The sequence below is a fragment of the Semicossyphus pulcher genome, unplaced genomic scaffold (genome assembly GCF_022749685.1).
Source record: "Semicossyphus pulcher isolate SPU_LCO1_2020_fin unplaced genomic scaffold, fSemPul1.0.p SCAF_3, whole genome shotgun sequence".
Taxonomy (NCBI): domain Eukaryota; kingdom Metazoa; phylum Chordata; class Actinopteri; order Labriformes; family Labridae; genus Semicossyphus; species Semicossyphus pulcher.
This window is the reverse complement of record NW_027211704.1, coordinates 12,748,083-12,764,424: the sequence shown is the minus strand read 5'-3', so window position 1 is coordinate 12,764,424 and position 16,342 is coordinate 12,748,083. Positions and strand designations below refer to the sequence as shown.

General features: G+C 40.8%; 2 protein-coding genes across 2 annotated transcripts in view; both read right to left on the bottom strand.

Moving 5' to 3' along the window:
* The window catches only part of skib (v-ski avian sarcoma viral oncogene homolog b), a 33,952-nt gene extending 27,229 nt beyond the window's left edge, over nt 1-6,723 (bottom strand). Inside the window, exon 1 of the mRNA XM_069679011.1 lies at nt 5,324-6,723. Within this exon, the coding sequence (XP_069535112.1) occupies nt 5,324-6,217 (894 nt within the window). The 5' untranslated portion in view covers nt 6,218-6,723. The remainder of the gene's footprint in view (nt 1-5,323) is intronic.
* Nucleotides 6,724-8,266: 1,543 nt separating this feature from the next.
* On the bottom strand, nt 8,267-16,116 carry tmem51b (transmembrane protein 51b). The gene is made up of 3 exons (XM_069678541.1): nt 15,872-16,116; nt 10,570-10,987; nt 8,267-9,841 (listed from the first exon to the last, which is right to left on the bottom strand). Exons 2-3 carry the CDS (start codon nt 10,971-10,973, stop codon nt 9,388-9,390), a joined length of 858 nt encoding a protein of 285 aa, XP_069534642.1. The 5' UTR covers nt 10,974-10,987; nt 15,872-16,116; the 3' UTR covers nt 8,267-9,387.
* Between the last annotated feature and the right edge of the window lie 226 nt (nt 16,117-16,342).

The window sequence follows — 16,342 nt, the reverse complement described above, 5'->3', positions numbered from 1 at the left end:
TCATGCATATCTGTGGAGGCATAAATTTGTCTACTGGTGCTTCTTTGTCTAATTCAGTTCTCGCTATTTAACTTGGTAAATATCAATTTTCAAAAGTGCTATATAAATCAACTCAATTTTTATTATTATAATTATCTTTGAACACACTTTCCCGACCCGACCGGTCGAGGCAGGTTAGCGGTCCACCCATGAGTCGGGTCCTGCTCGAGGTTTCTGTCCGTTTAAAGGAAGTTTTTCTTTCCGCTAGCTCGTGTTGGATTAATGTTGGCTCTCTATATACAATAAAACAAACATTCAGTCTGTACCTACTCTAGATGTAAAGTGTAGTGAGATAACTTTTGTTGTGATTTGGTGCTATATAAATAAATATTGATTTATTTGACTGGCAGAGACGATTAAATTAACCGTTATTGAATCTACCAGATTGACGTCATCCAAAACACGTAGCAGTCAAATGTAACTATAAACCTTTCCTTGTATTTCTCAGGGAAGTATACGTCATACTGTGTAGTCTTAGTACATTTCTAAGTTAAGTCTTCTTCTAAATATTTAGAATACAGAACTTTTACTTGTAGGAGTATTTTTACATTGTGGTGTTTCTACTCTAGTGTCAGTAAAAGCTGCAAATATATTACATAAAAAATATTTGTTTGGTCATATTGAATTGATTTGTCACAATGGGCTGTATGAGAAAATGACTGCTAAAGTATTTGGATATATTGGTTTTGTCTGTAGTGTACAGCTGTTCTTTATGTAGACATACATTAACATGGTTACAGTCATTTTCACAATATTAATAAGGACGTTTTCCAGAGTTGAATAATAGCATGTAGAGTAATACATATATGTGCAAATTAATTCGTTATAACATCTCGGTAAAATATAGATTTTTTTAAATGAACCTTAAAGAGGTCAAACGCTTCACAATACAAAAAATCTCAATATCTGTTTCTGTTAGATTTTAATTACAACTTGCACACAACATCTAAGTGCACAGCAGATGTTTGTGTGAGAGATTTTATGATAAGATCATATAATTGCAAAATGCGTCCGCTGAGGGTCAATAAAAAATAATCACCTCCTCGCCCTATCTCTATCAGACATGCAGACACCACTGCGGGCTGCGATCCGTCTTCCAGCACTCAACCAGGAAACCCGTGGCACGGACAACTCACGAGTGAGGATTTCCCACCCTGGGAGAGGCTGGAGGTTACAGACGTATCCACACAGCACCCAAAGAAACAAGGCCCAAACAAAGAGGAATGGCTGCACTTCACAGCCTCTGAAAGCCCGGCGCTCAAACAAAGGAGGCGGCAGGTCTTTAGCACACATCACCCATGACAGAACCCCAGCTGACAACCTTTTAACATGGGGTCACCCCTGCCAGAATAGAGGCCACAACCCCTGGGAGCTTCTGAGACCCCTTTGCCTTGACACGCCGGCCCTGCTTTGGCCATAACACTGCGGCCGGCAGTCACTGCAAAGACGGGGTGATGGTCTGCAGGGGTCAAGAGGAGGGGGGGCTGGTCAGTTGGGAGTTGGACGCAGAGTGGGGGTGCGCGAGACAGGCGACTGCTCTCAACAGAATTATGTTTCCAGAAGGAGAATAAGAAGAAAAAACGAATTAAACACAACAAATAACCACAAATATGGCTTCCCTGCACTCAGACATCTGAACCAAATGCGTCTGTCTCTCTCTGTGTATCTGGGTGCTTTGGGTCTTAGCTGACTGGGTCAACACTGGGCAGACAAGCCCATGAAGGACCAAAGAGATGCACCATGTCAGCTTTCAGGGCTTCCCAGAGGTCAGCAGACAGATGGGAATGGAAATGAGCCGGCAGAGAGCTCATTTTAATCTGGCCTGCACAGCTGATCCAGTCATTACACTCGCCTGTTTACATGCAAACACACAAGTATTCTCGCTATGCTTAAAGTCGCCCACGTACAGATGAACACACAGTTTTACCTGATGAAGAAGCATGTACGTCCCATTAATTCAACCACTTTTAATAGCAGCTAACAGCTTAAAACACACGACCCTGTACCCTCCGACACACACTTGATTGGTTTGCTCCAGGTTTGAGGCTAATTTCATCAAGTGAGGAGAACAATGGGATGAGAAATGGCATAAATTGGCCGCAGTTGAATGGCTTTAATATCCATTCCATTATGGAGGGTCTACAGTCCTCCTGAACCCCCGTTTACTCTCCGCTCAGTCAGATGATTGATCGCATTTCCCTCACTTCTTAGGGATTTTTTTTTTGCAGCTAATACTTGAAAGTATTTGACTTTGAAGGGGAAAAGTTTTGCAATTCAAATCCTCTTTCCTTAAGATTTTCATGCTAATCAGAAAAGTTAACATTTGAATTATTTCACGCTAGGTTCAACACAAAGGAATAAGTCGCTTAAATAGGACTCAGAATTCAAGTTTCCTTCAAATTTACATTTTTTTGCTCCTGCGTCAGCAAAATAATCACCTCGCATCTGAAACAAAGAGCCCTGTAAGCAGAATATGTTCCTGTTTTATTAGAATCAGGCTTCTGTTGAGGGTTATGTTTGTTATCTGCTCACTGTATATCCCTCCATCCTTTATCAGACAGCCATCTGGCCAGTTGACTGGACACAAGGGCATGTGATTGGATGGTGTGAAAAGAATGGGGGAAGGCTGGGTCAGTGTCTTTGGAGAAAGGTCAGGGGTCACGGCCCTTTGACAACACATGTCAAGGCCTGGCTCACACACACACTGCATCTCCTGAATGAGAGTCTGCAGCCTCCTCTGTGCAATCTGCCCTCATCTGCACATTAGGCAAAGAGCTAAATGACCAAATGCTGGATTTGATGAAAAACAGACACAATGGTTCACCGGCACCATCCCTCCTCTGATCCGGCTTCTGCTCTTGTGAGGGGGCTGCAATCTGAAAATTACTTCTTTTTAGCTTTCTACATTCACAGCCCATGAATAAAAATCAGGAATAATTCTAAATGTCCTCAGCAAATTTCACTTTCAAACTTTTCCCCGAAAAACACATCAGCATTCATCTTCTCAGCAGTGTCTACCACCTCGTTCAGAGGATGAGGTGGGAGTCTAGACAGATGATCCAGGCAGAGGAGCTAACCTTTGAGCGTCTCTCTTATTAATAAAACACTCTGACATCACAGGGAGGCTGAGGCGGGCCGATAACGTTGAGTTTTTGTTTCACGGGTAAGCCGAGCCAAGCCCCCGTCCGTCCGGCCTTTCAGCAGCTTGGCCTGTCAGGCTGATGTATGGGAGAGCGCTGGTGTGCAGCTCCCCGAGGACCCGGCCTGTCTGCTAACTGGGACACGACTGACAGTGAACCACAGCAAACACGCACTGCCCCCTCTGCCACGCTGCCTCCATGATGCTCACAGTAAATCACACACACACACACACACTGAAAGACTGTCAGCCCGAGCAGGACTCACCATTTTGAGGAAATATATAACTCACAGGTGATACATCAAGAGCTGCTGGCTGGGAAGAAATAAGCCACAGGTGCAGGGCAGGACAGATATTTCTCAACTCAGATTTTTTTCAGGAGTTTGAGTCTAATTTGTGGGAAAACATGACATAAATCTGATTTGGACGCTTGCTTGAAATGTGTCAAAATTCTCCTTCTTGAGTATTTTCTTAATAGAAAATCCTTGAGTATTTCCGATACTGATATTCGTATCAGAAATGCCTCCAATACTGCCTAAAACTGCTGCCAAGTACGCTAGTCCTTGCACTTGTCCAAAAGAGTAATTTATTAGCCCCAAATAAAATCAACTTGTTCCATTGGAAATCATTTCTTCTTCATGGCTCTGAAACAGTAGCCTGCTACAGTAGCGCTGTACTGCCATCATGGAGATATTGCTCTGCCATCGCTAACTTCTGTTTAAAGCAGCAAAGAGCTAATTTCAAGTCATTTTTCTTGTATTGATAGCAAAAAACAACAATGCTTCAATTAATTAAGTCAGTGTTTTGCCGGACACAGCAGGTGGAGCTGCAAGGCTAGCAGCTGCTAACGTTAGCTTAACTTGTTTGTAGCGCTCTGCTTGTTTTTAGGTTAGGATTCTTTAATCATTCATCGTTCCTGGTGTTTTTAACCGGAGCCAATTTATCTGTTAAGGTCTCCTCCTCTCCAAAAGAACAGAATATGTAATTAAAACTGCTAAAACAACACGGAATAAAACAGCTAAATCAGTGTTTCTCCAACGCTCTTAGCATCCAGAAGTGAGAGATGTGTTTAAACAAATCTTCTCCATACTGAATTGTTACTCATAGATTTATTTTTATATATGTTCTTTCTCAGTTGTGACTGACTGTCAAACTACATGATAAAATAAAGTTATCTGTCAGTCATTATCTGAGCCAGGTGACACAAACATGAAAGCAATCTATCAAGGTTAGCATACAGCTGTTATTAGTGTAAGTTTTGCGCTACTATCGGATAAGTAGACTCAGTATCGGCCCAGGTATCGGAATTGGTGTCAGAAATAAAAAAAAACAGTATTGGAACATCTCTAGAGACTTCTGAGGTTTCCCTGTGAGACATCTCCTGGCTCCTGCTCAGCCTGGAGCAGCACCATGGTGATGCACACAGAGATGTCCACTCATTAGCAGAGTCCCACACAACAGCTGCTCTGTGACGGAGGAACAGCCACCTTGTCTCCTGGCCCTTTGTCCATACCAAACATCACTGACCCATGCAAGGGAGCCTGACAGCGACACACACACAAACACACACCCCCATATCTTATCCTATCCAGCCACACACACATACATTACCATATCCCAAACCTCATTAAACTCTTATCCCCTTCCCCACCTCGTGGCACCATAATAGGCTCCCCTGCCCCCTTCTTCCCTCTCACACTAATAAAATATATCATCAGGACTCCATTTATCATAATGTAGATGCCCTTGGGTAACCCTGGGGGGAGTTTTAGTTGATAGGTGGGATGCTCAGGGGTGTCAGCTGATGGGAAGAGGCTTCACTGTCACCTCTGTCTGACATGAGGTGAGTGAGCTTTGTGGAGGTGTTTCACAGAGCAGGAGTAGAGAGGACAGACAGAAGGATGTGATGTGACATGTGATTTGCATCATAACTCAGTTGGAGATTATTCATAAAACTGGCACACTTGGAAAATATACAAACAATCAATCCAAAGTAGGCCTAAAGAAAGCCATCTCAATATAAAAGTTAACGAATGCAGATGATGTAGTAGGCCTGAGGCTGTTGAAATATCCAAAAACAATAGCTACACCTCACAGACAATAAGAGTTGGTTGTTATAAACAGGGTGAAACAGACTAGACTTACCCTGCAGGATATACTGGACCGCTTGCCCGTCAGATCATATTTTCCTTTTAACTCTTTAAGCAGCTGCTCCAGGTGACTCTTCTCCTCCTTCCCGGTGTAGTCCGGGTCTAAGAGCACATAAGCCCGCCAGTTTGCAGAGTCGAATCCCCAGTGGACAGTCCGGTTCTCTAGTCTCTTGTGACTGTGGACCACAAACTTGTGAGGGGGGAACATGAGTCTGCAGTCCATGCACTGGATGCAGGCGGCGCTCGGGCCGGTGTACAGTTCCGGGACAAACAAGCCTTTACACCGACCGAAACATTCATGGTAGACTTTGAAGCTCTTCTCGGTTCGCTCCAACTCCAGAGAGCCTAACTCCTTGTTGCAGTGAGGAGGGTACGTACCGCCGTAGATGAGAGCATTACAGAGACGCTCAGCATCCGTTTGTGTGATCAGCCCGCAGGACGGAGCCGAGAAGGGCAGGATACCCACCACTTTGAGGATCTCCAGCTGGTCCGCCGTGCATCTGGAGCAGTAGATGTGCAGGTCGTCGCACACAGAGTTGATCTGCTGGAGAGAGAAATCTCTCAGGACGCTGTTGAGGATCTGTGGCAGACACAGCCGCTTCTCTCCGCCGACAACGAAGCAGGAGATGGGCTCCCGCTCCAGCACCGTCTCGCACCTCTCCGTGGAGCGGTCGGACGGGATGAAAAGTGGACCGGACATTACCGGAGGTGTCTGAGCCGGCAGAGAGAGCATCATCTCGGCGGATTTTCCATCTTTTCCGAAGAGTGAGTCCTGGTGCCACCGAGCGGAGAACGCTGCCGGTCCGCCGAGAGAGCGCATGGAACTCAGATGAAACTGCTTCAGAGTTTGCTGAAGTCCGGGATGGGGCTGAAAGCTAGTGCCCTCCATGTTGTTGTCGGTTAGAAAAGAGATTTCAAAACTCAAAATGAAAGCTGGAATTGACTTATCGGATCGGGCGCCCTCAGCATCCGGCTACACGCTCAATAACGCGCATTTCCATGTCACCGGAGAAGCTTCCCAGCGCGTCCATTCAGAAAACTGAAGGCAGCTGAATTCACGGGGGCTGTTCCTGTAAGAAGACGCAATTAAAGTCGACAACTCCTAGACTCAAAACTCGTATTATCCAACGCACAATCACCGGGTACTTTGTGTCTATGCGCTCCTGCGGTTTTACGCACTCCTAATGCGCGCTCGAAATATGCCTCGTCTGCTCCGTCTGGCGTACTCTCAGTCTGTCTCCCCACTCACTCAATGTGTGAGCCTCTCTCTCTCTCTCTCTCTCTCTCCCTCTCTCTCTCTCTCTCGCCCTCACTGTTTGTTTGTGTCTGGTTCAGTCATTGAATCCCAGCCAGGAATGTGACTGACTCCCCGGGCTGGCTCTTCCCTCAGACAGCTGTTCCTCCCTCCGCTACATGGCAGCTGCACATTAAAAAAAGAAAAAAAAAATCCCTCTGAGCCGAGGGGAGGGAGGAGCTTAGGAAAATATAGTTGATATTGGAAATATAAAAATTAACTTAAGTACGCCAAATGTGTAAGCCTAGTAGATCCGCAGTTTTGTCTTTCTTTAGAAACATTATGAACATATAAAAATATAAAATAATATTTCTACATCTGAAAATGAAGGTCAACCACGAAACAGTAGAAACATACAGTGATGGAGGTAAATAAATGATTTCATTCGACATTGAATATTTTTACTTTTTATACCTTACCTACATTTTCTAATATAACTCATGTACTTTTCCTCTAATAACATTTTCAATGTGTGATCTTTACTTGTGGTACTTATACTTAAGTGACCCATCTGAATAGTTCCTCAATCAATATAAACATAAAGATATAATGTTTATTAATAGTAGTAATTTTACAATCTTAAAGATAGATAAAAAGAATAACAAAGTATTGTTCATATCAGGCTATAAATAAAATCCCAAAACATGGCCTGTGGTTGTGAAGTCATCTTTATAATAATAAAGAGGAATCAACATTTGTCATGCAAAGTTCTTTTCTTTTCTATCACTGTTTAAAAATAAAAAAATGTAGGCAACTTCATATTTGTGGATTAAAGGGGAATTATATGCATTTCCTGGTAATTTCACAAGAACCCAAAGTTTGTCTTCTAGGTTTTCCGTGGACAACATTAACAGCTATATCATTTTGCAAACTTGTGACTAACTATGTTGTTAACCTCAGAAAAAACACGTTCTTATTATAGTGAAAGCTGTAAAACTGTTAACATTGCATTAAAGTTAAAACTTACCATTGTGTCTGTAAACACAGACAAAACCAGACAGATTGTCTACAATACATGCAGGTATGACATATATTGTTTTTCATAGAACTTCCTGTGTCTCTTTCAGTGCTCTCAATTGTGTTAAAAATCACAAATAACTTCAGTTCTTCTTTGTGATACAAATAAAGGGGGTCACAATTTGTAAAAATAATCTTTCAATGAACTAAACATTAATGGTTAAATGTCACTCTCAAAAACTTTAATACAGATTTCATACCAATATTAGACCCATATAGTGAATAAAATGCAACTAAGATGAAGAACATTCATCCAAAAGGTCATCAATTTACTTCATATCATCCCACTCATACGTTAGCAATTATTCTTACATGGTGCATTATTTGCTTGTTCTTATTTGTTCTTATCAAACATCCTGTTTGGATGGATTAACATTGGAGCAACTGTCCAGCTCTGAATGATCCTCCGACGATCTCTCTCCACTGGGGGGCGCTAAACATCAACCAATGAACATTAACATGTGGAAATTGGTGCAAAAGAAGAAATTCAAATGGGGAAAGATTGGAATTGTAAATAAATACTAAAATTAGCAAAAACTGATTTTAAAAGTATATATATTTTTTATTTTTTAACTATTATATTATTAAAAAACTGAAAAAAGAATAGACCAAGCAAACGAGCAGTTAGAGTTTATTAACTGAAAGTACAAAGACAATATTTATCTCTTTCAAAATAATTACAGGCCCAGCAAACTTACAGCACACAAGCAGGAAAAATCATCTTAAAATGCAGCAATAGCTCCTATTTCAGTAAAACCAGCAGGCTCACATGTGATACACTGACTTTTAGTTAAGACGTATTTAATTCAACTTGTTAAAATGTAATAAAACACGTTTGAACGGATCATAGCGCCAAGATAAGATGATGTTTGAAGAAAAAAAAACTAATTTTCAGGGAAATTGTACAACACCGAGCTAAAATGTTGACATGATCCAGAGAGAAATAGAAAAACATTTATTTGCTACTTTCTTCCTACAAGATACAATAAGTTACTACTGGTTTTAACAGTTAGAAGTCATTAGCCACAGTAGATTGTGATAGTTTCCTGCGTTTGCAATATCTGAAAGTTCACATTTGACATCATATAGATGGTATTTTCATTTTGAAGAAGTAGTTTGTGTAAAACATCACATTTTAAAACATTTTCTAAGAAAAAAACAAATGGTCACACGTTTGGCAGTGCATTTTCTTTAAATTACAAAAGTTACAAATCACAAAATGGTCTATTCAAAGTAATTTATGATACTTAATAACAATATTAAAATCTCCTAGGTAATTAGTTTCCCTTTTCCCCCTTTCAATCACAACGTAAAGTTTAGATTTTTTCAAACTTCAAAACAAAAGAAGGCAACAAATTAAATCTTGGTAAGGTGAAAAACATACAAAGGGTCGAGGAGGTTGGCCCTTACAACCCACAGTGGCAATTAAATAAAACTGAAATGCTGTCATGTGTGACATAAGTTATGGCATGATGTTTAAAACAAAGCTCAACTCTGACAGCTGATCCTTTCACACAGACTGAATATGCATTATAACAGAATAAATATGCCCATCACAGCCTCGGGGATAAAGAACGAGAGATCCACTTAAGAGATATTCTCATTTCAGCAGTGTCTCTGCACGGCCTCCATCACGCTGCTCGCAGCCACATTTAACCTACTTAATACCAACCTTGAAAGTGGTGTTATCATTAGTCTATTTAACAGAGATATTTTTATGCATCTGGAGCAAGGCAATAAGTGAGACACTACCCTAAATCAGGCATCTTGTTGTCATATTGCGGTGGCGGAGTGATGGGTTCAATGGTCACTGGATTCTGCGTGGGGCTGCGGATTTGGAGGCGGAAGTCCTTCAAGTGCAGTTTGTCCGACTTGATCCTCCTCACCCGGAGGGGCCGCAGTAAACGGCTGGCCCGGCTGGCACTGCGGGTGGGAAGGCTGGGGTTTGGTGTGAGGGCAGGAGGGTCAGACTGGGGCTCAGCGGCAGGTTGAGCAGGAGTTGGTGTGGGATCACCGAGTGGGGTTTCCTCTGTGTGGTTGTTAGCGGGTCCTGCTCCCTCGTTTTCCACAGCAGCTATGATGTCCTCGTAGGACGGCAGCTGGGAGGTGCTTTGGCGAAGGTTGCTCTGGCGGACGGGGTAGTTGCCACTGCCAACAGCCTCCTCGTAGCTCGGCACGTTGTATGAGGCTGGGTCTGCAGCTCTGAAAAGGAAGACAAGAGGTGAACTTTAGTGAAGAAGTACATTAAACAAAAGACCGGAGAAACAAACATAATTTAAACCTACAATAACAAATTTTTTTTGCCAGTCAGGGACAGCAGAAATGACTGACACGTTCATCTCTTTTCATGTATCTATGACGAAGGTGCTGTCAAACAGTTGCATATGTACACATTGTCAAATCAGAGCAACATTACCATGATTCTGATTCATGTTTCTTGTCTCATGATGCCTCACTTATAGCTCCGTTTTCTGTCTCAACCTACTCCGGAGAGAAATATCTTGCTTAATGCTCACCCGGGTTCACTGGCTATTTTGCTATATATGTCTACATGCTTGTTGGTAAGTGTACAGTCATTTAAGCAGAACTTGTTTTCTGTAAACGAGTGTCTCTTGTGACTGAAAAAGATGCTACGAGTGTTGGGATACTAAACCGAAAACAAGTTTTGATAAATATGACCGAAACAATGAGCTGACAGAAAGTCAGGCTGATAATTACCTAAGGTATTGTCATTATTAGCAACCTCTGTCACGTTGCACATGCTTCTTCATCCATTGTTAGAATAGAAATATTGATATTATAGCTTAGGTATTTTACTTTCCATAAAGCCTCTTATCATTTCTGAGGATGTCAGTTTATTAGCTCAAATTATGTGATTATGCTTTTAGAGGGAATAGATGATTAAACAGAGACAAAAAGTCATTACGCACTCTTCCTGCTCCCCTGCCACATGGTCCATGAAGGTAGCTCCTACTGCTGCTGTTGGCTGGTTACTTCTGTTGCGAGCCCTCCTCTTGTTCCTCACACCGAGACAAATGGATAAAAGCAACATGGCCACCCCAACTCCGACCAGCACCATAGCCACTGAGCTTGATTTGGCTGTGTCCTCCTCCTTATCATCGCTCCCGGGCACAGCGGTGGAATTGCCAGACGTAGTCGTGGAGGCCTCTCCGTCCATCGGTATCACAGTCCACACAATCATGACGATACCCAGGGCGATCAGCCCCACTCCCAGAGCGCACAGGGCATAGTGAGCCCCTGATCCAGTGCTCTCTGAGCGGGAGGACCTGTTGGGGCGGTTGTTGTTGCCGCATATACCCCGACTGGAACACATCCCTGCAGGATAAACTGAAACAGAGAGGACAAATACAGAGAGATTTACTAGAGATAAGGAGAGACACCAGAAAGCTACAAAACTTTATGATAAAAAATGGTTCAAGAAGTGTGTTTACAAAGATGTCATGTTTATATGATGGACTGACATTAAGCACACCTGCCTCATGTTGCTGGTTGCTATGTCAACGCATGCAGTTAACAGGGAGCTTGTTTGACACTAGTTTGTACCTCTTTTATATAAAGATTTTGATATGTGCAATTGGCTACAGCTGCAAAAACAAAACACCTTGAAGGAGGCTATTTACTGTCATAAAAGGGGCTGTAAAATTTGTGCAAAACAGCAAGTACCATGTGCATCACATTTAAGAAAAGCCTTTACATACTGCAGATACTGCACAGGGACAATGACAGCCCTCAGGACAAGAGTGAAAGGTGCTTTCGAAGATTGAAGATTAAGGGACTTAAGAGGTAGGTCCATAAATCTACCCAATCATTTCACTCTAATTTTTCAATAAAGTTTTCGGAAGTCCAGGCAGTGGTTTTTCAGCCACATGAAGGATGCAACTAACAGTTGTTCTCTCAACTGATTAATCTGCCAATTACTTAGATGAGTGATCTTTAAGGTGGCAGATAAAAGGCCAATGACAGTTTCTAAAGGCCCATAGAGACATCTACAAATATCTTGTTTTTTCAGATCAACGGTTCAAAATGCAAAAATATTCAGATTGAAATTATATATACAGTAAAAGCAAAAGTTTCGAGAAGTGGAAACAAGCAGGTGCCATTTGCTTGAAAAATAACTCATTAATCAGTTATCAAAATAGTTTCTGATAGATTCGCTACAGATTGACTAAATGTAACGCAATATGGGCTCTATACACATGGCTCATAAACCATCACTATAATCAAAAAGATCTCAAAAAGATTCTTTTTGTTAAGTGTATTTGTTGTTTATGTGCTTGAAAAGTGCATTAAGATTGCCCCAAATTGTTGAGGAAACAGGGAGAGCAGAGCCCCTTCACCAAACTAAAAAACATTTTATTGCTGCAAATGTTTTAAACCTCAACATGAGCGTCCTGACAAAATTACTGCAACATGATTTACTAGATTTTATAAATCTTTCTGTATCTGTAAGTACTGTGTACCCTTAAAGCAGAAAAAACACTGACACTGCTACAGCTCTGAGCAAAAAGAGTGAGAGAGCAGGAGAAAAAGTTAAGACAAAAACATGTAGTGTGGTGAGCAAACAGGTTATAAGAAAACAAGTGCAGTGGAAGGTCCACACATGTCTAAACATGACAGACATGCCCTAAGAGACAGTATCACTCAAAGGAATGACTTGCACTCAAAGAATGGAGTGAAGCAAAAAATGGCCTTGGTTTAATGATGGTATTTGGCAGCACAATCGCAATTCAGGCATATTACTCAATATCAATCATAAAGGATTTATTTAAAAAAAACGAGATTCAATAAATAATATCCAGACACACGGGTAGTAAAAGGTAGCATGAACAAATTTACAATGTAATGCAATTCAATACAGCAACCTACAAATAATATGGTTTTTGCAGCTTATTATATTTGGTGATGGAGCATTGGGTATTTATGAGGCCACACTTTTTAAAATATACTGTTAATGTAAGTGTTATTTTATTGTGCCTTTCTTTTATAGATGCAGAAATATTATTTTGGGGATCCTAACCCACCAGTTTGAGGAGCCCCACTGTTGTAAAATAATGCAATTAGCGTCATTTAAAATGTGCTCTGTTGAAGTGATCAGTGTTCAACCAAAGATTAAGATTAAATAATGACATCCTGCAGAAAGTATCCTTTAATAACACAGTATACTGTGACTGTAAAAACTGCATCTGTTTGGCAGCTGGTGAGCAACAATGTTTAGGTTGTGCTACACAGGTAATTCAATGCTACATTGGTACTAAAGTTGCACTAATAGGATGTATGTATATTCATACAGACACACAATAGTGTAACTGTGGTACTAAGCTAGTATATGAATACTATTCTGTACTTTTAAGATGACAAGGATGGTGAATCTGGTACAAATTCTGGTTTCTGTTTTTTACTACGCTTGTAGTACATCACGCGAGTACGCAAGTAATATTGACCAATTACGTATAAGCAGGCTGCGGCGTGTGCGTGAAAAACAGTCCGTTAGGAGAGCAAAAGTAGGCACAACGTACTCCGCCGTAATACCATCTCTGCCCCCAGCAGCTTAATCTGACGACGATTTAGCTTCTTATTAATCTCTATAAACAGACATCTGCATGTAAGTTCAGCTAACAATCTGTTCTAGATCTAAAATTTTACTCGAGATAAATTCCCTTGACGCTGTGTCACGAAAGCCGTTCAGATTTCCCAACTTCCTCGAATGCATCAGATCGATCCGACCTCCGTTTAACAAACAACCATTTAAAAAGTTTTCTTCTCCTCTTAAGGACAGGACCTGACAAGGCTTGAATTTTTGCTTCTTACAAATCTGCATCATGATGTTGAAATTTCGGCAAAGGTAAGACCCGTTAATAAAAAGTAAATCATAAGAAAACATTTTCTCTTTCGGTAACAATGCAGTACACGGAAAAGGAAGTCTTGACGGGAAGTCGTTTATCGCTTTCTGCCTGGCACATTCATCGGTGTCCCCAGAGGATATATCGTCTCAGACTATAGCCGATGGGATCCGTGATTGATTCATAAGTAAATGAAGCTTTATTTTAAAAATAATTTCTATTAAATTCTGCACAAAACATTATAATATTTATATAATAATTTAAATGTATTTCTTTTTATTAACAAAAAAAACCAAAACCTATATTGATCATCGCTGTGATCATTTTTGAACATAAAGATCCTATGTAGCTGTAAAGTAGCAAAGGCACAAGACAATGCTGAAATGTCTACTGAATTTAAAGCAAATCATTTATTTCTATTTTAATGTTTTTTATATAATGAAATGCAGTACAGGATGTTTAAATTACATCTTTATTATGTTTGCATTTCAATCGTGAATTTTGTTTAGGACTACAAATCATGCTTTACTATCTCAAGTGTTGAAACATGCACACTGTCATCATCAAGTCTCGCAAAAAATCCAACAAAGGTCTAGACTTAAAATGTCTTTGATCAAACATCGTATTCTCATAAAATAGGTGCTCACAGTGTGCAGGGATTCAATACTTCCTATTCTTATATGACAACAGTGTTGTCAACACTGAAGTCCAACAACTGAACAATGCCAGCTGAGAATAACAACTCCTTGATATACAGTCCAAAGTGGACATAAGCTAGACAACAGTTAGCTAGTAGATTTTATGATATATTAAATACAAGTACAACAAGGTTTCACTTTATGTCAGTGACTTCTTGGCATTGTAGGACAAAATAAAAGTTAATGAATCAGCAAAAACTATCAAGCCACCACCCTCTGCTCTACTTTCAGGAGGGAGACTCTCAGGACAGGGTAAACACATAAACAACGTGGACAAATGAAACAGTGCAGTTCTTCTTTATGATTTGTAGAATAAAAAATATTTCAAGCATGTCACACAGTTTCAACAATGCTAATTAATTTGCCCAAGCCTTTGTACAAAGCGCACCCAGCAATTAAGCTTCTTCCACCTGCCTCTGACAGAGAACTGATGGGATGGGCAGCGAAGGCTGAATAATGTGAACACACTGGAGGGGTCATGCATCATAATTCAAAGAGGCTGGAAGGGCTGATGATATCTCTCTGTGTGAAAAAGGATTGAGATTGATATTTTTGATGCACCTATTCCTTTTTATACAGGCTACTCTAAATTGTGGAATAGTGTGCATAGGTAAGCAGGTAGACCAGTAGGCAGGTAGGAAGGTAGGCCAAATGAAATATGGACTCAATATTGTTGACGACTTTTTTCCTTTTTTTCCGAACAATTAATTTATTGTCTGCTGTCGGTTTGCTGTTTGTCTAATGTAATTTTTAATTTCAGTACACATAAATTATCATTATGTAGTTGTACTATTAGGCTATGATGGGATGCTGCCACAACAATCCCTAGCCTAAGTTCACTTTACATATCTGAATTTAAAATCACAGATTTTATATGCAAAAGGTCAGCCCGCTACCAGATCAATAGACTGATCTATTGGATTAAGTATGTGAAGAGAAAACAGCTGGATTCCTGTATTCAGACTTTGGTGCACATGGTTTAATATTTGTCATTTTTAGACTGACAGATCTTCATGACATTGAATGAGTACAATCTACAATTGATTTCTATGGTTTGCTGAATAACTGCCATTTAAACGCCTGTTTTCCTCCTCAGAAGCATACATATCAACACACATATGTGCTGTAGATGACTGACTTGAAATATATATGACCACATGTACTGTATTAAAATCATTATCAGAGCCAAAATATGGTAACAGTATTGTATCACAGTTTCCTCCTCATGCTGACTTTCTGTGTCATATCTCATGGCTGCTCTTCTTCTTGAACATTAGGAGACACATCTTAAGCCGCATGTTGCTGCTGGATGGTGTGACATGGGTGTGTCCTGTTTAACATCAGTACACCTCCAGCACTAAAACAACTGTCTTTTCCAATATTCACACGCCTAATTGCCACTTCTTTGCTGTATGTGTGACATGAACTGCTAAACCAGTGAAAAATTAATGGGGCTCGAAAGTGGTAAAAACGTGCATGAGTGTGATCGTCCTTCAGGTCCGGTTTGTAAAGTAAGTCCCCACATTGTACCTAAAACATGAACTCATGTTCACGGCACACATTTTAGATTTAACGGCTCAAAAAGACATATTTTTAAACCACAAGTGACAAGCTTTGATTATAGTGAAACTAGTCTTGGTGTTTCGTGGTTAAGGTGATCTGAGAGGCCTTACCTTTTCGCCGCTCACTGCCCAAGGACTTCCCTCTTCATCGGGGAGTTACCTGAATCACGCAGGTGTTTTCAGGAAGATCAAAGAGGAAGAAGGAGACATAAACGCCCAAACTGCAGACACCCCGTTCAAACTGAGATTTGCTTTTAAAATCACAAACGAAACGTATTTTATCTCCAACTATTTGCCGTAAGAGATAACAACAATGTTAACAGGAGTTTTGTCCAAACTCCAGCCGTAGTGAAGCCTCCTCTCCCCGGGTTGTAAAGTGTGTGTGTGACCTGCGTTCTGCTCGGTCCTAGCGCTGCCCAGGTATACTTCCTCTGCGGGGACAAATTAGTGGGACAAGAACACAGCCGGAAACAGTTTGATAAAATACATTGAAATTGAGTAAAACATTACAGTAAAAGCATGGTAAACTTTGTAGTTTACGAGTTTTGTGTGGCCATAGAAGAGGACGTGTACAAGAGTACA